At 50.4% G+C, this 24,254-nt stretch overlaps 1 protein-coding gene across 2 annotated transcripts; it reads left to right on the top strand.

Annotated features, from left to right (window-relative positions):
- The first annotated feature begins 508 nt into the window (after nucleotides 1–508).
- Grtp1 (growth hormone regulated TBC protein 1) lies at nucleotides 509–23,982 on the top strand. Of its 2 annotated transcripts, none has more exons than XM_021169380.1 (8): nucleotides 509–657; nucleotides 944–1,095; nucleotides 7,704–7,862; nucleotides 10,197–10,321; nucleotides 12,987–13,083; nucleotides 21,109–21,281; nucleotides 21,356–21,541; nucleotides 23,761–23,982. In XM_021169380.1, exons 1-8 carry the CDS (start codon nucleotides 611–613, stop codon nucleotides 23,848–23,850), a joined length of 1,029 nt encoding a protein of 342 aa, XP_021025039.1. In that variant the 5' UTR covers nucleotides 509–610; the 3' UTR covers nucleotides 23,851–23,982. The 2 variants fall into 2 exon arrangements, with proteins under 2 accessions (XP_021025039.1, XP_021025040.1); XM_021169381.2 differs by lacking the exon at nucleotides 23,761–23,982 and adding an exon at nucleotides 21,919–23,747 and having other exon boundaries at nucleotides 521–657.
- The last annotated feature ends 272 nt before the right edge of the window (nucleotides 23,983–24,254 follow it).

The raw sequence follows: 24,254 nt of genomic DNA, 5'->3' as shown, positions 1-24,254 counted from the left end.
GCCACCGCGGCACTGTGACCCTGCAGTAGCGCACATAGCTGGGGCTTCTCCAGGCGAGGAGAGACGGTAAGGCGGCAACTCTTTCCAAGGCTAGACCTCGGGTTCCAAGGTTTGGAGAAGCGAGTACCCCTAGATGGTGGCCCTCCAAAGCACGGTATGTTCTCAGCCTCAACAAGGAAGGAAGCAAAGTGGGGGAAAAAAAAAAAACAACTCCTTTTTCAGCATCGGAGCTGGAAGTCCGAAGTCCAGTCTGCCAGGCACTGAGGCTTGAAGGATATTTAAAATCCTGCAAAGTGGATCTAGGTCTTCTAACCTCGGCATAGGTTTCCATCTCCATGGATTTTCAAATCCCTAGTGCCAGGCTGCAGCAGGTGCACTCGGTTCGGGTCCCTAGGCGCTCCCATCCCCGACACCGCCCCCACCCCATCCCGGCTCTGTCCACTCTACCCNGCCCCGCCCCCACTGGCTCCGCCCCTCGTCCCCACCCCGCCCCCGTCTCGGCCACGCCCCCGCCGGAAGCACTCGCGCGCCCCGGGGCCAGCGGCGCACCGGGGTCCAGCGCTCGGGGCTGCAGTGGTTGTGAGTCCCGCGGTCCCTGGCCCTTCTCCGCATGGATCCCGCAGAGCGCGCGCAGGCGGCGCGAGCTCGGGTGCCCAGGTGGGTGCGGAGGCCGCGCGCGCGGGGTGCTGGGCGCCCTCCCCGGACTGGGTCTGAGCCAGTCGATGCTGCGCGGGGGACGCGCTCTGGTCCACGGAGAGCGAGGGGCATGGGTGGGGGGGGTGGAGGGGATGGAGGAGGGGAGGAAGAGAGGAAGGGAAGGTGAACCGAGGATGGCCGGAGGGGCGGACCGAGGGGTGTCGGGTGTCGGAGCTCTTGGACCCCAGCCGCATCCCCGCAGGAGCGGAAACTTGGTTCGGGGAAACAGGTTTTTTTTTGTTTGTAGGATCGATCCGTATGGGTTTGAAAGGCCCGAAGACTTTGACTATGCGGCTTATGAAGAATTCTTTTCCACGTACCTGGTGATACTCACCAAGAGGGCGATTAAATGGTCCAAACTTCTAAAAGGAAACGGTGGTGTCCGGAAAAGCGTGACAGGTGAGAGGCCTGATGCTGGCTGGCATAGCGGCCATTCAAACAAACAGGACTTTCTCCCAACTGTCAGAACCCCTGTGGCGAGACCCCCAGCGAGACCTCAGGACTGCAGGACCTCACTGCAGTAGCTGCTACCCTGCAGTAGTTACAGTCCCTATGGCATGACTCCCCAACAGTAGAACCCTGCGAAACCTGTGAGCNTGACTCTCCCGCCCNCCAGTAGCGGGATCCCTCTTTAAATGGGACTCCTCAGCAGCAGGATCCCCACCAGCCGGAACTCCCAAAGCCAGACCTGCGAACACCATCACTACCCTGCGCACGAGCATACACTGCATTTCCATAGGAACTGGACCCCTCTATAGTTGAACACCACCACCCCCAATAGCGACTTCTGGGACATCATGAGACCCCCTAGGAGGGTGTGTTTGTGCCACACAGCAGATGGGAGAGCTCCTCACCTGGTTGAATTTTCTCCATGGTCACCACGCCCTCTTAACTGTAGATGGGCAAAGTCCATACTTCCTGGGAAGCCTCGTGAAGGCCTTGTGTTCTGAGAGGGGTTAGAACAGCGACTAGCTCTCAGAGATGGGTAGGGGTGGGGCACTCAGGGCTGGGCTCCTGGAAGTCCAGTTCTGAGACAAACTTTCCTCTTTCTCTGAACAGGAACTACCATGCCTCTCCAAGCATTTTGTTTTTTGTTTTTTGTTTTTTTCCTTCCCCTATACCATTTTTGATAGTCATTTTTCTTCTCCGTAGAACCAAAGGCCCCTCCCTGCTTGCAGGGCGTTTTGTTTATTTCGCTGTGGAATCCTGGGTACAGGGAACATCGCTTTGTTGAGATAATAGGGACTTAATATTTGTTAAAGGAGTGCCTGAAGGGGTTTGCCAGGTGGCCAGGTAGACAGACCTACAGTGTGACCGTGGGGAATTGGCTGCTCAAAATTCATGATGACCCAAGCATAGGGGTACTGCTTGTGGACGTTGTACATCGTGGTGCGCACTAGGCTCCGCACCACGATGTACAACGTCCACAAGCAGACCTGCTTTAACCATCGTTTTAATATTCCTTTGATTATGTAATATCCATTAGGCTGTAATTATGGTAACAGATATAATTGGTGTAAATAGGTGTGTCTGGCTCCTGGCAGACCCTCGGCCTGAGGGACGGAGCCTCAGAGGCAGGGTGAGAGTTGTCCTGATGTCCTGGCAGGAAACAAAACCTAATCAGTAAGAGGTGTGCAGTGGGGGTGGTGCAGGGAGTCTATGCCAGTGTCCCCGCTGNCAGTAAAGCCCTTCTAGGACCTACAGAGCTGGCAGAGTTCAATCAAGCATAAAACAGGAGTAGACAAGTTGTTCCAGAAATGGGAATTTCCTGACAGATCTTCTAGGTTGACTGGACTGTAATCAGCAGAGGACTAGTCCCAGGAGAGAGGTCTCATGATCCAGGAGATGCCTCCATGTGTGGAGGTGGGGTGGGGGCGTAGGAGCCAGGGCCTCAGGGTTAAACCCACTCTGGAGTTTCAGTGAGCACCCCTTGGTATCTGATCTCTCTCCTCTCTCTCTCCCTCTCTGAGTGTGTGCATGTGTGTGCACATGTGTCTATTGTCTGTATCTCACTTGTTTTTTTGAGGCAGGGTCTTGCCTATGTAATCCAGGCTAGCCTTCAACTTGAGATCCTTGTGTCTCAGCTCCCCTGATACAGGCATTCTGTCTGTTTACCATCATGTGTAGCTTTCTGGTTTTGGCGATGTTCTGCCTGTCGGAGTCGGTAGTGAACACAGGGCCACTTTCCCAAGTTCTGAATCTCACTGGTGAATTTTTTTGTTTGTTTGTTTGAGATATGATCCTTCTAGCCTTGGCTGACTGAGAACTTGCTGTGTAAACCAGACTGGCTTCATTCACACTCCCAGACATTCACCTGCCCCTGCCTCCCTCCATGCCTTGGGGTTAGGTTAGTAAAACAATTTCATTAGATTCAGAAGGAACCTTAAGGAGACAGTAGGGCCAGCAAGCTGCAGGTCTCAGCAGCTGCCAGGAGACCCATGAGAGGAGGAGAAGCTAGGAGTCTGCAAGCCACTGGATGGGGTGGGGGTGGGGCTAAGGGACTGTAAGTACACATCCTATTAAGGGCGATCACGCCTTTCTTTCTCTTTAATCACGGGATGCTTCTTCTCCTCCTCCTGGCGTGAGGCTGGTCTTCTTGGCCTTGTCTGTGAGGCAAGCACGTTCAGTATCAAAAAGCTGTTACCAACCATAGGGAACACCGACTGTGTCATCAACATGATGGTATNCTGTATGTCCCAAAGAGGTTTTCTCATTCAGGATTTCCCCTCTATGGCATGAGAGAGGATATTTTAGGTCATGGCTAATGCCCTTGGTATCAGAGGAGACTGACATAGTGTCTCAAATGGTCAGGCTGGGAAGAAGCCGCCGCGCAGGCTCTCTCTGCATCTGTGTTCTCTCTAGAAGCATCCCCTGTCACCTGGATGTCTCCAGTTACCTGCAGATCTTGTTATCTGAGACGTCCCAGATGACAGCTATAAACCACTCTACTGATGGAAGTGGGTACGGTGAATACTGTTTTTCTGTCCTATGTGAAGCCTACTTGGAGGCCCCAAGAATAGAGCATGTTTTCTCTATAGCAGGGGGAGTCTGAACTCAGTCCTCCATTCTCCTCTCTCTGTTTAGTGTTCTTGGTGCTGAGGACACGCAGCGGAGCCGTTTGCTTCTTTGTTCTCTTAGTGGCTTAGTCTCACACACCTGTACATTGTAGAAGCATGGTCACAGCCAAATGCCCCAAACCTGGCTTTTCCTCAACTTGGTTGGGCAGACAGAGGGAAGCTAGTTTTCTCCAGGGGTTAATGGCTGCCTCTGGATGAACCCTGCCCTCAGAAGGAGGTCATTTCTTCTGTGTGGGCAAGAAAGCTGTCTTCATTCCCCCAGGAGAAACAAAGTAAGTTTAGATAAGATAAAGGTGTGCTGGAGACTGGCCTCAGGGCCAGCAGGGAGTCCCAGCTGCACCCCAGCTGGGCTAAATGAGGAAACTGAGGTATGCTTGGGCGTGGGGCTAGGAAGCCATAGCAGAGCGGGTACTGGGTTTAGGAACTGGTTTGTGGGACTATTTTGTCCTTTGCTGAAACACAACAGCAAAACCCTTATATTACCAAGTGATTTTTGAAATTTACAGTGAAACATATTGTTCTCAGTGTTCAGGTTTAGGATTTTAGACAACTAGCCAAAAAGTTTAAATTCAAACCAGAGCCAGGGTGACTGACTCCTTTCACCCCAGTTCTTAGGAGGCAGAGACAGGAGGCTTGCTAGAAGTTTGAAGCCAACTTGGTCTACATAGAGATCCCTTTCTAGGCCTAGAAGCTGGTTCCCAGAATCAAATGGGTGTGGGGAGCCAGAAAAGACCCTGCAAGCGTTTTCTGAAGCAACTGTGCAGGTTTTTTTTTTTTTTTTTTTTTNNTTNTCACCACACCCACCCCAGGGCTCCAGTGATTGCATATTTTACCTCGCTGGGGTTGTTTTCTTTAACCATTCTCTGTTTGGACAGATTGGTCCCTTTGTAGATCTTTTTTTTTTTTTTTTTTTTTTTTAATGGGCCTGAAAAACCCTGGGGAGGGAAGGTGGCTGGTGAGATGGGGAGGGGAGGGGCTGTGGCTGGCAAGATGGCTCCACAGTTAGAATGTGTACTGCTTACAAAGTTTGGTTCCCAGCACCTGTGTCAGGCTGTTCAAACTGTAAAACTCCAGCTCCAGGAGGTCCAGCACCCTCGTGGGTACCCCACCCCCATACACATCACTTCAGAGTTCTATGAACCACTCCTTGCCGGTCCATCTCCAGACCAGCCCTGAGTCAGCACGCCGTAACTGCTCCGCGGAGCTGCTGAGTCTGGTTTCCATATTGCACTAGAGGCTCAGCTGGGGTCCTGTGTGCTCATCCCTTCTGCTGCTGAGGTTGTTCTCGGCCTATCTGCCTACCACGGGCTTTTGTGTGAACGCGGCTTTCAGGTTTCCTTTGTGGGATTGCCAGGTTATATTAAAGGCTTAGCTGGTAAGACATGGCATTGTCTAGCCTGCGTAAGGCCTAGAATCGGATTCCCAGAATCAAAGGGGAAGGTAGAGGAGCCAGAAAAGAAACTGCAAAGCGGTTTCTCCAAAGTGGCTGCATTTTTGCATTCCCAGCACGCCTGAGGGTCCAGTGGCTGCAGATTTTACATTGTTGATGGTTTTTTTTTCTTTTAAACCATTCTTTATTTGGACAAACTACTCTTACTGCATTGAATTTCCTTTGCCACTTTTGTCAGAACGCAGTTGGCTTTCTTTGTATGAACTTGTTTTTTCTGCATTGCTTTAAAAAGGATTTTTTTTAAATATATGTGTTTATGGGTATTTAGCCTGCGTGTATGTGGGTGCTGGTAACTGAACCCAGATGCTCTGTAAAAGCAACTAGTGCTGTTAGGCTTAGCGCCAACTCTGTAGCCCGCTGTTTCTCTCTTCTTTATGGTGTACTGGGAATCCACTTACCATACTGTTTTGTTCCTGTGAGTTTACAGTCAGTATGGTGTGTGTCTGTAGGTCTGAGGACAACATTGTGGGGTTGCTTTTCTCCTAATGCCTTTACATGGACTTGTGGGAATTCTAGGGACTAAACTCAGGTTGGCAAGATTTCCATGCCAGTGCCTCTGCCTGCTGACCTGTCTTTCCAGCCCATTCAAAGTTATTTTTTTTATGATTTGTCTGTTGAACATAATTGATGCCTTGGGTCCTCTCCTCTCCTCTCCTCCTCTCCTCTCCTCTCCTCTCCTCTCCTCTCCTCTCCTCTCCTCTCCTCTCCTCTCCTCTCCTCCCCTCTCCTCTCCTCTCCTCTCCTTGTAAAGCTGGGGATTGAACCTAGGACCCCATGTATAGCAAGCAGATGCTATACCATTAAGCTGTATTCTGAGCCTGGGTTTTTTTTTGTTTGTTTGTTTGTTTTTTGCGGGGGAGTTTCTAGACAGGGTTTCTCTGCGAAGCCCTGGCTATCCTGGAACTCACTTTGTAGACCAGGCTGGCCTTGAACTCAGAAACCCACCTGCCTCTGCTTCCCAAGTGCTGGGATTANAGGCATGCACCACCACCGCCCAGCAAGGGTTATTTTCTTTTTCATGACAGTGTCGGGTATACCAACTCACCTCATGGCCAGGACACAGAGAAAGAGGAGGAAGAACATATCACTGTCCTTCAAGGGCAGAACCTCCAGTTACTGTAAGACCCCACCAGGCACCACCTTTAAAAGGAGACACCTCCTGGCAGCACTGCTTTGGGGACCACACCTTACATAGATAAAAGGGCCTGGGAGATAGTTAACATCCAAATTAGAGCACTTCCTAAAGTCAGTTTCTTCTTAAGGTAATTTAAAATTTTTTTTAAATGTGTGTGGGTATTTTTCCTGCATGTGTGTATGTACCACGGGCATACCTAGTGCCCAGAGACATCAGAAAAGGGCACCAGATCCCCTGGAACTGGAGTTGTAGATGGTTGTCAGCTGCCACATGGCTGTTGTGAGTTGGACACAGGGTCCTCCACAAGGGCAGCAANTGCTGTTAATCACTGACCCATCTCTCTGACCGAAAGTAATGACTTTTTAAAATAATGTAATGTCAAAGCCAAACAGCAAAGCTTTGACTATTTACTTCGAAGAAGCAAATATTGAAGATGTTATTAAGACAGCAGCAGCCCTGGGCCAAGGAGGACCAAACNTAAGTCATCAGACATTTACCTACTTCCAACAAAATATCCAACAAAATAACCAACAAAATAACAGATAAAGTGGTGATCAGTGGGTAAAGGTAACTGAGATGGAGATTCAGATGCTGAAGCCAGAGTCCCTTNAGGCTCCTGGGGTCAGCCAGGTGGCATCTTTGGCCTCCCTCAGGCTTCTGTCCCTGTTGCTGTGTGGCTGTCAGACCTAGCCTGGGTCTCCTACTTCTGTTCCTCCAGATTAGGACAAGTGTCTGATTGGTGTCTAGGGTCCCTGAGAACTGTCTCCCTGCAATCCCCTGGCCCTTCCTCTCTGCCTGAAGTCCAGCGGGCAGCAGAGACTCCACATCTCTTCCTACTTCCCGACTGAGACATTTTTAAATTATGACTTTGTCTCTTTTCCTGGATCTGAGCATAGGATCCAGGGCCTTGTACAAGCCAAGCACATTCTATTCTGCTGGACCACACCCAAGTTGGACAAATGTTGTTTGGTCTTGTAGTGGGTCTAACCAGCATGGTGGGCAGAGTGGCCATCTAGGGCCAAGAATCAGCCTGGACAGAGTCCTTCAGTCCTCAGAGTTGAGGGTATGTATGTAGCTTTCAGGGATGGTGGTAGAGAGGATGACGGCAGTCCTAGTCTGTCCCCGCTCTGGCTAGACAGTGCAGTAGAGGAGAGTGGTTAGGATACGTACCGGTTGTGTTCCATTTCAGAAGCCTTGTGGACACTTTCTGTCAGGGCAGTGTCAGGAAGCTTCCGTTCCTCTCTGCATTGGTTTAGGAAGACAAGTGCTCAGGTGAAGAAGGAAGAGGAGCCACCCTCCTTATCCCCTGGGCTCTGAGCTCAACCTCAGTCTCTCTGGGTTTCAGTGAAGCGCTATGTCCGGAAGGGAATCCCGCTGGAGCATCGGGCCCGTGTGTGGATGGCCGTGAGTGGAGCTCAGGCCCGGATGGACCAGAGCCCTGGATACTACCATCGACTGCTCGAGGGCGAGAGCAGCTCCAGCCTGGAGGAGGCCATCAGGACAGGTGGGAGGCCTGTGCTCAGAGCCTTGTGCTGTGGGGCTTGGGTGGGGGGTGGGGGTGAAGTAGGGTCCTTCTAGGAGCAGAGATCCACCCTTGCTCAAGTCATAGGCAATGAAGAAGTCTGCCTTACTAAAGATGTGCCTATAGATGCTAAGTTTGGGGGGTGGGGGATCAAGATTAGAGTGCTCACAAGGAGAACAGCAGATATTTGTATAACTACTAGGNCATTAGAAAATGAGCACTCTGGAATTCTAGTCAACAATAGCAGTGTCAACACAGTGTGCTGACACACTGTGTTTTATAGTTACCTAGCAGAGAACAGAGGGTGAAGGAGGCACGAGCTTGTCCTGCCATGGGTGGGACCATCCTGCAGCCTCCACTGCCCTCCTGAGTTTTAGTTCACATAGCCAGGGCCTGTGTGAGCTGAGGTAGTTGGGGTGTGGCACCCAGTGAGGTCCTCAGGTAGCCTTGTATGTCTTACATACGATTGACTATAGCTGTTTGTTTGGAAAATGATTTTAAGGGTTTATTTATTTTTTTATTTATATGAGTACACTGCAGCTGTTTTCAGACACACACCAGAAGAGGGTATTGGATCCCATTACAGATGTTTGTGAGCCATCATGTGGTTGCTGGGAGTTGAACTCAGGGCCTCTGGCAGAGCAGTCAGTGCTCTTAACCACTGAGCCATCTCTCCAGCACTGGAAAATAATTTTAAAGGTTCTGTTTAGTGCCTTTTTAGAAAAAAAAAGTATTGTGGGAAAATATGCATATTATAATTTCCCAAACTGAAACTGTCCCTGTTAAACACTAATGTGTCGTTCTCCATTTGTCTCAGACTTTAGATCCTGTGGGACACATGTAAGCTCTATCACATAGCTGTTTTTAAATCATATGTTCATTTTTGAGACATGGTTTCACTATGTAATCCTGGGGCTGGCCTAGAACTTGCTATGTAGACCAGGCTGGCCTCGGCTCAATCTGCCAGTCCCTACCTCCCAAGTGTAGGACTAAAGAGGTACAACCCCTGGACCTGGCTGGTTTTAGAGGTTTCATTTTATTGATTGATTATGTGCTTGTGTGTACATATAGAGGACCGAGAGTCAAGGAGAGCTTGTGGGGACTAAGGATAGCACTCAGGCCACCAAGATTGGTGGCAAGTACCTTTGTCTTTTTCTTAGAATGGCCTCCCAGACTGGCCTGGGCTGCCATATGTAACCATAAATGGCCTGTCACTACCTCCTGAGTACTGGGATTACAGGTGGATGCCACCATGCCTGGTATTTGTGGTGCTGGAGAGGAAACCGGGGCTTTCTACATGCAGTCACGCACTGCCACCTGAGCCAGGTCCCGGCTTCTGTTTTGAGTATCTGGATAAACCATCTTAGAGAACCACATGGTNGGCTTGCTGTGTCCACAGAACCACAGACAGGGCTTCAAGCCTCATCCATACTCGGCTCTGCCTAGGCCGTAGAAAGACAATGCCGGGGTCAAGGATGGATTCACCTTGTAGGGTGGACACCGTCTTGCCCTCCAGTCTGCAGTAGCATGCCACCGTGACCTTTCTGCATCACCGAATGTTTATAGTTCCAGGAGAGATGTTTTGGNTCTGGGAGGTTATGGAAGGTGAATGGCTACAAAGGGCAGGAAGGGGNGGGGNAGGGAAGGCTTGGCACAAAACCCGGTAGCGTGAGTTTACTTAATTCTTGCTATTGGTTTATCTCCNAAGGGAATCTTGGCCTATTCTCCTTCCTATGTTCTGGGCGGTTTCTGTTTCAGTTCTCTTGGAACTTTGGTGCATGCTGTAGCTCAGGCTAGCCCTGAACTCAGCAGTCATCCCACCTTAGCCTCGAGAGTGTTAACAGTTACAGGTGTGAGCCACCAAGCCTAGTGTTTGGTCGTTTGTTGAGATCGAGTTTCATTATGTAGCCCTGGCTGGCCTGTTATGTAGACCAGGTTGGCCTTGGACTCAGAAATCTGATTGCTTCTCTTTCTAGAGTACTGGGATTAAGGATCAGAGGGGTGTGCCCCATGCTAGGGAATGTGGAAGCTCTCTCCCATGCTAACAGGGTGTTTGGAAGTGTCCAGTGGAGAGACCAGAGCTCCATTCCGGATTCTGACAGAGCTCTGGGCTCCATCACCGCTCTCCTTCCTGGTGCAGCATGCTGTCTCCTGTGCTGCCCAGGCTCAGGTGTGTGACACACGGGAGGTGGTGGCTAGGCTTCTCTGGGGTGATTCAGGGGCAGCCAGGTGGTNCCATTCCAGAAACCCGACACAGAATCTGGCCACCTTGGGAGACGCAGAGAAACTTCATGGTGCTGGTGAATTTCTGTGTAGACTTGAACCGGACATTCCCTGACAACGTGATGTTTCGGAAGACNGCGGATCCTTGTCTCCAGAAGACCCTGTACAACGTGCTCCTGGCGTATGGGCTACACAACCCAGACGTGGGGTACTGCCAGGTGAGCCCTCAGAGCCTGTTTAAAACCTGTCATGTTTTAGGGGGGATATTTGGCACCCCACGTGTCCTCAGCAATGACCTTTTGTAGGTACAGGCTTTATTCCAGGCGCATGAGATCTGGGTAAGGATGCCTTCNTCACAGTAGGCTTAACTTGCAGTGTGTCCCTGCTGGAAAAGCAGACGGCACCTGTTGGATGCCTTTGGTGAGGGTGGGAATTGGGAAGAGTGGGAATGACGTTGAGTGGGCACAGAGTAGGAGGAGGTCGGGGCCTGAGGTGCGCTGTGGAGGCTTCCTGTGGGTGTGGGGGAGCATGACGGTACTGACCTCTCTCGTGTTTCTGGACGCCTGGTGTCATGGATCCCACCTGCAGGTTTTGGTCTTGTTTGGATTGCCAGTTGGGGAACAGTTTCCTGACTGTGTTTCAGGGTGTGCTGGAGCCTGTGAGCTTGCAAACTGCATGGCTTAACTTAGAATGATGCTGGAAATGTGANACCCGGGTGTGGGTGGATCTACTGTCAGGTCCACCTCCTCTGCAGCTGTTAAGGATGGTGGACTATTGTCAGGGCCACCACCTCTGCAGCTGTTAAGGAGGGTGCTCCATANTTCCTGTTCAGGCCTCACCCCAGAATCTGACATTCGTGGGATTGTTGTTTTCTCCACGTTTGCCCTGCTTGTTGTCTGTGTCTGGGCTCTCCCTATTTGTAGGAGCACATGGCATCTCAGTGGAGGTCCCTATTCCGAAGNGAACTCATTTTAGCTAGTGACATCTGCACAGAACTGTCTCCAGATGAAGCCACACTGAGNCAGGAGACTTCTGGCTTTGGGGACACAGTCCCGCCTGTAACATGGGGAAGTCAGAGAGTGTTTGCAAATAGCCTGGCACTCTCTTTAGATAAGGATGGACTTCACACAGGTGAAGCACCACAGTTTCCACGCTGCCATCTTTCCAGGAGCNGTCTCCCTCATGAGCTCATGACGCAGGAGCATTGAGTGGTCCCTGGCCTTTGTCCTGTCATGGCNCAGTGGTCTGTGCACTTTCCTTCTTCCCCTTCTCTTTTTTCAGTGCTGCACACAGAAGCCTGGGTCTTCCGCAGGATTGCGAAGTTCTCTGACAGTGAGCTTCATTCAGCTTTGTGGCCTGTGCGTGTGATCATGAGTGCGTGCATGCATGCTTCTGCACGCAGAGACCAGAGGCTGACATCAGGCACCTCACCCTAGAGATAATTCCCTGCCTCATTTTAAAGACATTGGCCTCTGAGCTCACTAAACCTGCTGCTTGCTAATTTAGGGGATTTAGGCCAGCAGGTCCTGGAGTAATCTGCCTGTCTCCCCCTCTCTAGTACTGAGATCAGCACCTGTTATGGTGCTGGCTTCTGCATATGGGCACTGAGGATCCAAAGGCAGTTGTGGGACAAATGCTTTGCTAGGGCCATGTCCCCAGCCCTTGAGCATCTAACCTGTGCACTGAGTCTCATTCTTGAGGACACTCTGGGTGGAGGAGAAGAGGGGTGGAGGCTCTGTGCCTGGCAGTGAGTATTGCCTCTCAGTACGTGTATCTTTGCNCAGACCACNCGTGCGGTGCCAGTTTGGTGGTATTTGAGCCTATCCTGTTGTCTATGGAGAGCTGGGTTTCTTCCCTTCTTTCTAGAGGAATGCACACCAGTTTTAGAAAGGATAGATGAACAAAAGGCAGGAGACGGAGTTGTGNAAAGCTTTATCCTCCCAGAAGTGACATTCCAAGGTCCCCATCGTAAGCTCCAAGGGCCATGGCCTCTGCCTGGCTTTGTGCCAGCACTTGGCACCCTGGCGCTGTCTGCCCATTAGGGAGAGAATNCTCTCGGTGCCCCACTCCTCCAGGCAGAACCACAATCCCCCCTCTGATTCTTATTGTTTGTCCTTTTGGGGGATTGGGGATTGAACGTGCAGAGCTCGTGCCTCCCCTTGAGCTATCTCACAGTCCTCTTCTCACTTTTTTTAAATTTTGAGTCAGAGTCTCAGTAAGTTGCCCAGGCTGGCCTTGAACTTGTGGTCCTCCTACCTCAGCTTCTGAAAAAGCCGGGAGGGCTACAGGACTATGTCACTGGGCCCGGCTGATGTTACAGACATGGTCACTAACAGTTTCCCCTCTGCAAGGCCTCTGTGCTGGTCAGATGCCTCAGGCTGATCCCTTAGGGGTCAGGCAGCACTGACTGACAGTGCCATGGGCCAGCACTAGGAGGAGAGCGCCTTCGGTGTCATATTCTGAGTGGCAGCCGGCGTTTTCCAGGCTGAATGCCCTCGTCTTGGCTGGCTGAACAGTGCAGACAACTAGCTTTGGGTCTCCACTGTGCAAGGCAAAGGTAGGTCAAGAGCAGCCGTTCTCAAACTGTGAGCGTGGTCAAAGACCCTTTCACGGGGGTCACATATCAGATATCCTGTATATCATATATTTATGTTAGGATTTACAACAGTAGCAAGTTACAGTTATGAAGTAGCAACGAAATGGTTTTATGGTTTGGGGTCAGCACAACATGAGGAAGTGCATGAAAGGGTCGTAGCTTTAGGAGGGTTGAGAACTGCTGGTCTAGAGAGTCACGAGTTTCCCGGAAGGGCAAAAGAACAGAAAGAACTGCTGTGCGCTGTTTGTTTAGATCTCAGCGAAGTTTGTTTTCCATTCTGATTTCAGGGAATGAATTTCATAGCTGGGATTCTGATCCTTATCACTAAGAACGAAGAGGAGTCTTTTTGGCTCTTGGACGCTCTTGTTGGAAGGATACTACCTGGTAGGTTGAAAGTTCTCTTTGCTCACCCTGCCCCACCCCACCACACCCTGCCCCACCCCACCACACCCTGCCCTGCCTCTGATGTCTTTGAAAAGGTCTGGCTGACCAAGTCAGGATGGAGTGAAATGGTTGGGGTGTAACTCGGGGATAGAGCACTTTCTGGCTTTTATTAGGGAAGGTCTGGGGTTTAATATAACACTGGAAAGAGAAAAAGAGAAAAAAAAAGTGTAGTGAAAACTGTGGCTTTGTGGAAGCCGACATTAAGGAGAATTGGGTTTCTGTGCCCTCTGCTTAGGGTGTGGTCTTGCCTTTGGCCGTGTGTCCCCATGGTCCTATCCCCATGTGCGTGGCCTTTTTGTAGTCAACTTGATCACATATGAGCCACAGAGTCCAAGTGTATTCGTGGGCTTGTTAGAACTCAGCACGTTATTGTCAAGGGTTGCTGCTTTCTAAGTGGGAAGTCATTTTCAAACCTGCGTGTCTTCTGTATTCATTAATAGAGAATAGTCACAAGTGGTAGTAAAGCCAGTGTAGACCCTAGGCTACAGTGAGGGTCCCTGGGAAGTGCCAGTGCTATCCTGAGGGAGGTGACCTGGGGCAGAGGATTTCCTGTCTGACCAGTCCCATGCATGGCCCCTCAGAAGGGTTTTGAGAACATGTGTGGGGGTGTGGCCTCTAGCCTAGGCTGTTTTCCTGGTTCCTGCTAAACTTCAAACGTAGCCACACTTCAACCTAAGTTGTATGTTCATATTGATCAAGCCCATTTCCCAGATAAGGAGACCGTGGAGGTCTAGGGAATGGGTCAACTCAAGGCTGATGTCCTGCTGTCTTTTCTGAGTCTGGGTTCTGCACCTTGACAGGACCCTGAAGTATGTGAGGTGTACGCCTTGCTGAGGCCTGCGGTAGGGAGATGGTGGTGGACTGGGACCCACCAGAGAGAAGCAAGCTCACCTTGCTGCTGCTGTTAGTCTGTGAGGCACAGAGGCAGGGATGTGGGCTGGCTGGTTTTATGTCAGTGTGACACAAGCTAGAGTCATTTGGGGTAGAGGGGACCTCAACTGAGAAAAATACCCTGTGGGCAAACATGTGGTGTTTTCTTGATTGAGGGCACCATCGTGAGTGGTACCACCCCTGGGCTGGTGGTCCTGGGTTCTATAAGAAAGCAGGCTGAGCAAGCCATGAGGAGCAAGCCAGTAAGCAGCACCCCTCCATGGCCTCTGCATCAGCTCCTGCCTCCAGGTTCCTGCTCTGTTACCTGTTGAGTTCCTGTCCTGGATTCTTTCAGTGATGGACTGTGATGTAGAAGTAGATGGTTAATTAACCCTTTCCTCCTCCCTTTGCTTTTGGTCATTGTGTCTGGATGCCACAGCCCAGCTGGACATGTGGAAGCTAGCAGGAAGCAGGGCATGGAGATACACACCTTTAATCTCATCACTCAGGAGGCAGACTGGTCAACTTGAACTCTGTTGAGTTCAAGTCCAACCCNGTCTACATTACAAGTTCTAGTCCATCCAAGGCTTAATACAGTTAGACCCTGCCTCCAAAACCAAAAAGCCCATGCTAGCAGTTTTGTTTAAGGATGCTGGGAGTGAGGAAGCTCCTTGTGTGGAGNCAGGTGTGTGTGGTATGTACAGGTGACAGGATTAATATCTGGATTGTGTAAAGAGGCCCTAAGGGTCTGAGGAACCGGGATGCAGCTTCGTGGGAGAATCCTGGGGGCCCTTGTAGTAAGGAGAGGNGTGCTCACAAGTCCTGTGTTGTCAGGCATTCCTCAGCCCCCCTGGGGCCCGCCATCAAGGTCTGATGAAAACTGTTGGATGTGCCATGGTCTCTTCAGGAAGGAGGAACGGAGATGTGAGAGGTTCACTGGCCACCTGACTAGTCAGACCTCTGACTGAGACTGCGTCTAGCCTCAACCCTCCCTCCTCTGCCTCCCTGGAGTGGTTCCTGTTATTCAGCAGCTGAGCTGAAGTTGACTGAGGACTTTTCTGTCTTGAGACAGTGTTTCACTATGTATTCCTGGCTGTCCAGGAACTTGCTACATAGACCAGGCTGGCTTTGAGGCTCACAGAGCTCCTCAGGCGTGTACCATCCCGCCTGGCTGTAGACTGAGCACTTGTCTCACCGCAGTGTCCCAGAATGTGGGGCTCTTTTTGTTTGTTTGTTTTTTGTTTTTGTTTTTGTTTTGTTTTGTTTTGGAGACAGGGTTTCTCTGTGTAGCCCTGGCTATCCTGGAACTCACTCTGTAGACCAGGCTGGCCTCAAACTCAGAAATCCACCTGCCTCTGCCTCCCGAGTGCTGGGATTAAAGGCGTGTGCCACCACGTCCGGCTGAATGTGGGGCTCTTAAGTCAGGTCCTGAGTCAGCCTTGACCCCATGATGCTGCTCCGTCCGTCTGTCTGTCCGTGCGTCCATCATGATGACTGCTCAGATAGGAGTTGCATGTCATCATGCGGAATAACTCTGACACCAGGCTGATGGCCTCTCTGGGGTGGAGAATTCCTGGGTCTACCTAGAGGGCCCACCCACCAGGCANAACCGTGCTGCCAAGGGGCTGCAGATCTCTGCAGGCCACAGGTCCTTGTGCAGGGGGCTGNTGGGGGGCTCTTTGGCCTGCTGGTCTCGGCTGAGTCTAAGCCCATGCTCACTTTCCCAGTGGCTTTCCAATGGCCACCCACCTTGGCTGTGGGGTGGTCATGTGCCACATAGGTTCGGTCCTGGGTCAGACGTGTCCTTTGGGAATTAGATCTTCTGCGTCGGCCTCTTCATCTGAAGCCAGGCAGCAGAAATCACCTGAGGCAGCTATCCCAGTCTCCCTCTTCCAGCCATGGCAGCCCTGAAGGGGATCCCAGTACTGTNCACACCTTCCTTCTGGAGGGAGGATTTGGGGTTTCATCTCCCCACCAGGAGCAAGGTTTTCGTTTTCCAGTTAGTTTTTAGTCCTTATTTGGCCTTTAACAGTCTCTCATTATAACTAATGGATGTAGGATTTAGGAAATATATATTTTATTTTTTTTATTTTTATTTTATTTTATTTATTTATTTTGGTTTTTCCGAGACAGGGTTTCTCTGTGTAGCCCTGGCTGTCCTGGAACTCACTCTGTAGACCAGGCTGGCCTCAAACTCAGAAATTCATCTGCCTCTGCTTCCCAAGTGCTGGGATTAAAGGCGTGCACCACCACGCCTGGCTCATATATTTTAAATATGAAAAGATTTTTCTTTTTAAATTTTCTTATGTGTATGGGCTTTTTGCCTGCATGCATATCTATGCACCACATGCACCCCTGGTGCCATCAGAGATCAGGAGAGAGTATGGGATCCCCTGAGACCAGAGTTAGACAGTTATAAGTCACCATGTGGGTGTTGGGAATCGAACCCGGTCCTCTGGAAGAGCAGTCAGTGCTCCCTGAGCTATCCCTCCAGCACTAATTTACTTTTTTGAGACAGACATGTAGCCTTGTCGTCCTGGAACTCTCAATGTAGACCAGGTTGGCTCAAAATCACAGAGGTCGTAGAAATCCACCTGTCTCTGCCTCGAAAGTGCTGGGATTAAAGGCATGCCTACAACACCTAACTTATTTATCAAGTAGCCCAGCCTGGCTTTGAACTTGCTTTTGAACACAGAATACATGGAATTGCAGTAGGTGGAAGGTGACCTTGAACCTCTGGCCCTTGGAGAGATCTACCTTCAAAGCCTGGGTGTGTAGTAGGGTAAGGTACTATTTTATTAGCTCCTATAGTGTGATAGCTCTGGGGTCCAAAGCTCAGCATTCTTCCTTGTCCCAGGAGTTGGTGTCTCCATACATAGCTTTCCCCAGACTATTTATCATCATCATCATCGCCACTGCCTCCACCACCCTCCTCCTCCTCCTNGTCGTCGTCCTCTTCCTCCTCTTCTCTTTTTTTAAGACAGTGTTTCTCTGTGTAGCCCTGGCTGTCCTAGAACTACAGCCTACACTAGGCTGGCCTCACAGAACCCCAACTGCCTCTGCCTCTGCCTCTTGAATACTGGGATTAAAGGCATGTGTCTCCTCCTCCACCACCACCCAGTTTTTTGTTTTCATTTAGGCTGCTTGCAGGGAGGGCAGCTGAGCTGGCCTCCACGGTGGGGGTGGGTTTACAGCAAAAGGTGAAGGCTCACTTGTTCCAAGCAGAGCCTATCTCTGCCAGCAAATATGGACTCTTGCATACTGGCGCTAATGATAAGTGCTTTTGACAGGTTCTTTATCTATGATCAGAAGCCAATAGACAGAGTCTCAGAATGCATGCCACGCAGTGCATACAACCTCATTGTGGAGAGCGGGAAGAGTGATAAGTATCAAACTTAGAACTTGGAAGCATCTGCCTTGTCCTGGGCCAGGCAGGGTTGCTGTGCTCGAGCCTGGTGTGCGGCTCTGACCAAAGGAATAGATATCCTGGGGCTCCGGCCATGCATGGCTCTGACCCAATCTATGCACANTGGGGGGCTCTTTGGCCTGCTGGTCTCGGCTGAGTCTAAGCCCATGCTCACTTTCCCAGTGGCTTTCCAATGGCCACCCACCTTGGCTGTGGGGTGGTCATGTGCCACATAGGTTCGGTCCTGGGTCAGACGTGTCCTTTGGGAATTAGATCTTCTGCGTCGGCCTCTTCATCTGAAGCCAGGCAGCAGAAATCACCTGAGGCAGCTATCCCAGTCTCCCTCTTCCAGCCATGGCAGCCCTGAAGGGGATCCCAGTACTGTNCACACCTTCCTTCTGGAGGGAGGATTTGGGGTTTCATCTCCCCACCAGGAGCAAGGTTTTCGTTTTCCAGTTAGTTTTTAGTCCTTATTTGGCCTTTAACAGTCTCTCATTATAACTAATGGATGTAGGATTTAGGAAATATATATTTTATTTTTTTTATTTTTATTTTATTTTATTTATTTATTTTGGTTTTTCCGAGACAGGGTTTCTCTGTGTAGCCCTGGCTGTCCTGGAACTCACTCTGTAGACCAGGCTGGCCTCAAACTCAGAAATTCATCTGCCTCTGCTTCCCAAGTGCTGGGATTAAAGGCGTGCACCACCACGCCTGGCTCATATATTTTAAATATGAAAAGATTTTTCTTTTTAAATTTTCTTATGTGTATGGGCTTTTTGCCTGCATGCATATCTATGCACCACATGCACCCCTGGTGCCATCAGAGATCAGGAGAGAGTATGGGATCCCCTGAGACCAGAGTTAGACAGTTATAAGTCACCATGTGGGTGTTGGGAATCGAACCCGGTCCTCTGGAAGAGCAGTCAGTGCTCCCTGAGCTATCCCTCCAGCACTAATTTACTTTTTTGAGACAGACATGTAGCCTTGTCGTCCTGGAACTCTCAATGTAGACCAGGTTGGCTCAAAATCACAGAGGTCGTAGAAATCCACCTGTCTCTGCCTCGAAAGTGCTGGGATTAAAGGCATGCCTACAACACCTAACTTATTTATCAAGTAGCCCAGCCTGGCTTTGAACTTGCTTTTGAACACAGAATACATGGAATTGCAGTAGGTGGAAGGTGACCTTGAACCTCTGGCCCTTGGAGAGATCTACCTTCAAAGCCTGGGTGTGTAGTAGGGTAAGGTACTATTTTATTAGCTCCTATAGTGTGATAGCTCTGGGGTCCAAAGCTCAGCATTCTTCCTTGTCCCAGGAGTTGGTGTCTCCATACATAGCTTTCCCCAGACTATTTATCATCATCATCATCGCCACTGCCTCCACCACCCTCCTCCTCCTCCTNGTCGTCGTCCTCTTCCTCCTCTTCTCTTTTTTTAAGACAGTGTTTCTCTGTGTAGCCCTGGCTGTCCTAGAACTACAGCCTACACTAGGCTGGCCTCACAGAACCCCAACTGCCTCTGCCTCTGCCTCTTGAATACTGGGATTAAAGGCATGTGTCTCCTCCTCCACCACCACCCAGTTTTTTGTTTTCATTTAGGCTGCTTGCAGGGAGGGCAGCTGAGCTGGCCTCCACGGTGGGGGTGGGTTTACAGCAAAAGGTGAAGGCTCACTTGTTCCAAGCAGAGCCTATCTCTGCCAGCAAATATGGACTCTTGCATACTGGCGCTAATGATAAGTGCTTTTGACAGGTTCTTTATCTATGATCAGAAGCCAATAGACAGAGTCTCAGAATGCATGCCACGCAGTGCATACAACCTCATTGTGGAGAGCGGGAAGAGTGATAAGTATCAAACTTAGAACTTGGAAGCATCTGCCTTGTCCTGGGCCAGGCAGGGTTGCTGTGCTCGAGCCTGGTGTGCGGCTCTGACCAAAGGAATAGATATCCTGGGGCTCCGGCCATGCATGGCTCTGACCCAATCTATGCACANTGGCCTAGTGTCCAAGGGTGGTTCTGCAGTGGTGTGGCTTCCACAGGAGATGGGAAGGAACGTGGAGGTGTGGTGGGTTAATGCAGTCTTTCCCCTGGAGATCGGCTCAGCTCCTTGGAGTTCNGAGCATGGGTTTAATATCTCTATTTTTGGAAGCTGGTCTAAGCTTCCAAGCAAGGCCAAGGTCACGAAATGCTCCTCTGCAAATCTCTGCTGTCCCTGCTCAGCTCCTGTCCCTCTTCTCAGCTGATGATAGAGCTGGGGACACGGCCCCTGGCTGTCTCTGCACACACCTCTCCCAGATAAACAAGATGTGCAGAGTTAGGAAGGAGAGCGAGGCATGTAATCCTAGTGTGTAATCCCTGTGTTCAGGAGGTTAGCGCAAGAGAGTCGTAGCGTGTAGGTCAACCTGGGATCTCAGAGAGCTGCCAGGACCCAGAAACACCTGAATAAGCAAACAACGAAAACAAGAACAGCAAACTGTGAAAGGCTCCCAAGAGGCAGACTCAAAGCAAGTGTGCAAGAGGATAGCGTTTCCGTTTTTCCCTCTTTTCTTTTCTTTCTTTCCTTTCTTCCTTGTTTGTTTGTTTGTTTTTGAGATAGGTGCCTTGCAACCCCATAGTGGTAGAATGATCCCGTTTCACCCAGATGTCCAATGAGTATAGCCTGCTCCTCCTGCAGCAGGTGCCTGTTTTGCATTCCCTTCTTGGTGTATAATTAGTGTACCATGGTTTTCTGTTTTATCATGGACTGGGTGATTTTTTTTTGTAGTGTAAATCAAGCACTAACATAACAACACACCGCACTAACAACTTAAAAAATTAAGTAGTCAGGCCAGTAAAATGGCCCGGTGGGTGGAGCCTCGTCTCCTTGTCACCAATTCATTACCAGGACCCACCCACTTTGTTGAGCAGAGTCCATCAAGTTGCCCTCCGCTGTCCGCATGCACGGCTCCACGGCCCACATGCTCCTCCTTGCCCACCGAATAAAAAGTTGTAATTTAAAGAAAAAAAAAAAACTGAGTAGGAAACTCAGAAGTGCTTTGGTAAGATGCGTGTCACGTGTCTTCGGATGAAGTGGTGTTGGAAGCACGTGTGTGGATTTGATTTTTATTACAAGATAAGACTTATCACCCTGACACTTCCTTTCCTACTCCTGTTCTCTGCCCACCCCATCATGTAGCTAGTCTCAGGCTCACTATGCAGCCGAGAGCTACATCTTCCAAGTGTTGGATTTGGGGTGTGTGCCATCATACCTAGTTTTGTATGGCACTGGATCAGATCCAGGCCTTCTTGCATGCTGTCCAGCTGAGCTGAATCCCAGCCCTGAGGCCCAGGCTGAAACTTTGCCCCATTAACCCATAACTCCCATTCCTCACCGCTCAGTGGTGGCCGGAATCCGATGCCCTGAGGACTTACTGAGGAAGCAGAATCATGAGTCTGTGCGTGTATATGTGTACAGGCGATGAAACCCAGGAGCCTTGTACATGCTATGCAAATGCCCTGCCACTGAGCCCCTCCCTTAGCCCTCATTTGGAATTTTCATTTGGAAACAGGGGCTTACGAAGTTATCTGTGGCTCAAGCAGGCATCGAACTTGACATCATCCTGCCTTAGCCTCCCAGGTAGCTGGGAAATCAGGCCTCGGCCCCCAGGACCTGCTGATTTGAGTCTCTCAGTTCCCCTTTTCCCCCCTGTGAGGCAGATTACTATAGCCCAGCAATGCTGGGGCTGAAGACTGACCAAGAGGTCCTAGCAGAGCTGGTGAGGATGAAGCTACCAGCAGTGGCAGCCCTGATGGATGGCCATGGTGTGTTGTGGACCCTGCTGGTGTCTCGCTGGTTCATCTGCCTGTTTGTGGACATCCTACCTGTGGAGGTGAGCACCTTCATCAGCCCCAGGAGCTGGGTGGGCTGCTGTGAAGTGATGGGGGAATTTCTGTGTCTCTGCAGACGGTGCTACGGATCTGGGACTGTCTGTTCAATGAGGGCTCCAAAATCATATTCCGGGTTGCTCTGACCTTAATTAAGCAACACCAGGAATTTATATTGGAAGCCAGCAGTATTCCAGACATCTGTGACAAGTTTAAGCAGATCACCAAAGGGGACTTTGTAACAGAGTGTCACGCATTCATGCAGGTAAGTTCTGGGCTGTTTGACCTGTGTGGGGGCTGGAGTTCTGTCCCACCCAGCGATTATGCCAAGTGTCCCTGTGCCTCTGGTGAGTCCCTCCCCCCACGAAGGGCAACCCCACTCCCTGAGCTGAGGCTGCAGTTCAGTGGCTAGTTCCCTACTTCCCTGGGAGCTGCTGGCCAGCCGAGATGGCTGCAAAAGTCCCTCTGAGTGAGGGACTCTGTCCCGAGCCACCNCTACTCACCTGGAAAGACTGTTCTGGTTCACACTGATTGGGAATGCTCTGTTTTCCCTGGAGTCTGGGACAGGGAGAGGCATGTCAGCGAGGCCGCCATGTCCTCAGCTAGCTCAAAGCCTGGTCACACAAGCTCTGTTGATCACAGGCGGCCATGACCTCCCTCCTGCCTGGATATGACATAATCATCTGAGGCACCTATGGGAATCAATCGTGAGGCTAGGGATGGCTGCTGCATCCTGACCTGGTGCGGGCTGTGTGGACTGGTTCTGAAAGCTGCTGAATGTGAGGTAGGATTAGGCTGGCTAAGGCTGGAGGACCGAGAGGCCCTCAGAGCATCTGGCAGGATCTGGTGCAAAGCAGGACCTGAGGGTTCAACAGCTTTTTGTTTTAGTCAGGGATCTTGCTGTGTAGGCTGGCCTGGATCTTCCTATACAGACCACAGTGGACTCAAACTGAGATCAGACTGCTTCTGCCTGCTGAATACTGAGGTTAGAATGGCACTATCACATCCAGCACTTCTAAAAAGCTTTTGAAATAATAAAATCAGATGATGTGGCAGAGGTCCCGTGTGAGGTCTACTCCACCAAGCTGTAGCTTGAAGCCCCTTGTTGGCAAGAAGCATTATTGGAGGCTGGGCATGGTGGCTAATGCCTTTAATCCCACCACTCAGGAGGACCTCCATGAGTTCAAGGCCAGCCTTCTCAGATAGCCAGGACTAGAGACTCTGTCTCAAAAGGAAAACTGTCACTGGGCACATACAAGGTGGTACCTATCACACCTGGGTTGGCTCTGACTTGTGTAGGCCAGATGAAGTGCAGGCAGTTCGGAGTGGGTGAAGGGATAGGAACCTGTGGTAGGGCCCAGTAGGAACCCTGGGAAATGACCTCACAGCTGTGTCCCACTCATCCTACTGTATGCTCTAGTCAAGCCAGGGAATTCTGGGTTATGGACAGGACTCTTCTGTAAGCTTCTTGGAGTTGCTTCATGGGATAACAAAACTGGACAAGGACCCCAGGCATCCCAGAACCAGAAGTTTGCAGGCTGTAGATCATGTCCTCTCATAGACATTTGAATCTGGATTGAAGCTGCCTGAGGGATGATACTATAGGGAGAGCCTAAGGGTCCTTCCTCTGCATCTACAGGCAGGCCTGTCTGCCACTGTACCTGGCTAGGGACTGACTGCTATGGAACTGGGGCTCATGTGTTCTGTTGTCTCTGTGTCCTGAGTGATTTAAAACCTGGTGTCCCACAGCTCTTAGCACCTTTGCAGTGCAGAGAAGGGTGCCTTGCCAGCCTACCCTGAGCTTGGCTTTTAGCATCAGCAAAGCCTCCAGGCACTTGCATGGTGTGTCTTGGAGAATGTGGTTACACTGCCTTCTCAGGAGTTGAAGAGCCCATGTTCTGCTCTCACAGGCCTGCCATAAACGAGCTTAGAGTCATCTGTGCTGTGCATCCACAGTCAGATGCCAAGTCAGAAAAACTCAGGCTATCAGGAATGCCCTGTCACCTGCTTCATCAGNTGAGTCCAGTGTGACAGTCTTGGTTGGCTTGATCTTTGTACCCCAAGATTGTGATAGTCAAGTGTTCTTGCTTGGAACCAAGCATTTGTAGAAACCAAAACCTAAGTGTTTTCAGCACGCAGCCACCTCTAGTGTAGACACTACTGCCATTTATCTGGAAGACTGAGTCCTCACTAAGCACACATCCCCGCCAAAGCCTCAGTACCAAGCCTCAGGTTAATTTGCCTGCCAGGCGCCAACTTTTTCCCCCCCCTGCTTTTTGAGACAGGGTTTCTCTGTGTAGTCCTTGCTGTCCTAGAACTCAATCCTGTGGATCACAATGGCCTCAAACTCAAGAGATCTGCCTGCCTCTGCCTGAGTGAGTGTTGGGATGAGAGGCTGGTAACAATGAGCCTTTTAAGGGACAGCTAAAGTGAAGTGTGTTATGAGTGAATGTTTGGGGGAAAAAAAAATTTTTTTTTTTCCAGAAAATCTTTTCAGAACCAGGAAGCCTGTCCATGACAACCATCACCAGGCTCCGGAAGAGCTGCCGAGCCACGCTGCAGGCACAGAGCTGAGTGCACAGGCGCCCACCGCTGCAGTTCTCTTCAGAGCACACACTTCACCAATTCCTACCACAATGTTCCTGCTGTAAATACTTGAAATCACGACACTCAATGTGAACTTTTCAAAGAATGATTTAAACTTAAGTGTTCTCCATTTTTTCCTACCTTTGGAGTCATAAACTGAATTCACTGGCCCAGCTTCATGATCTTAGTCGGGTCCCTGGACCCGTAAGTGGGAGCAGAGAACACTCATTCAAATGGTCATTTTGAGACACACACACACTCGTGCATTCAAAAAAATCTTGACACTAGGAATATGAGGTATTTGTTGAAGAGAGCAACAAGTTTCCTAGTGTTTGAAGTGTCTGCCATGTGTGACCTTGGCTTCTCAGGGGAGTAAGATCCCCAGGACATTC

The sequence above is a fragment of the Mus caroli genome, chromosome 8, assembly GCF_900094665.2.
Source record: "Mus caroli chromosome 8, CAROLI_EIJ_v1.1, whole genome shotgun sequence".
In the NCBI taxonomy this organism is placed as follows: Eukaryota; Metazoa; Chordata; class Mammalia; order Rodentia; family Muridae; genus Mus; species Mus caroli.
The sequence above is the reverse complement of the archived record's forward strand: the minus strand, read 5'-3'. Positions and strand labels throughout refer to the sequence as shown.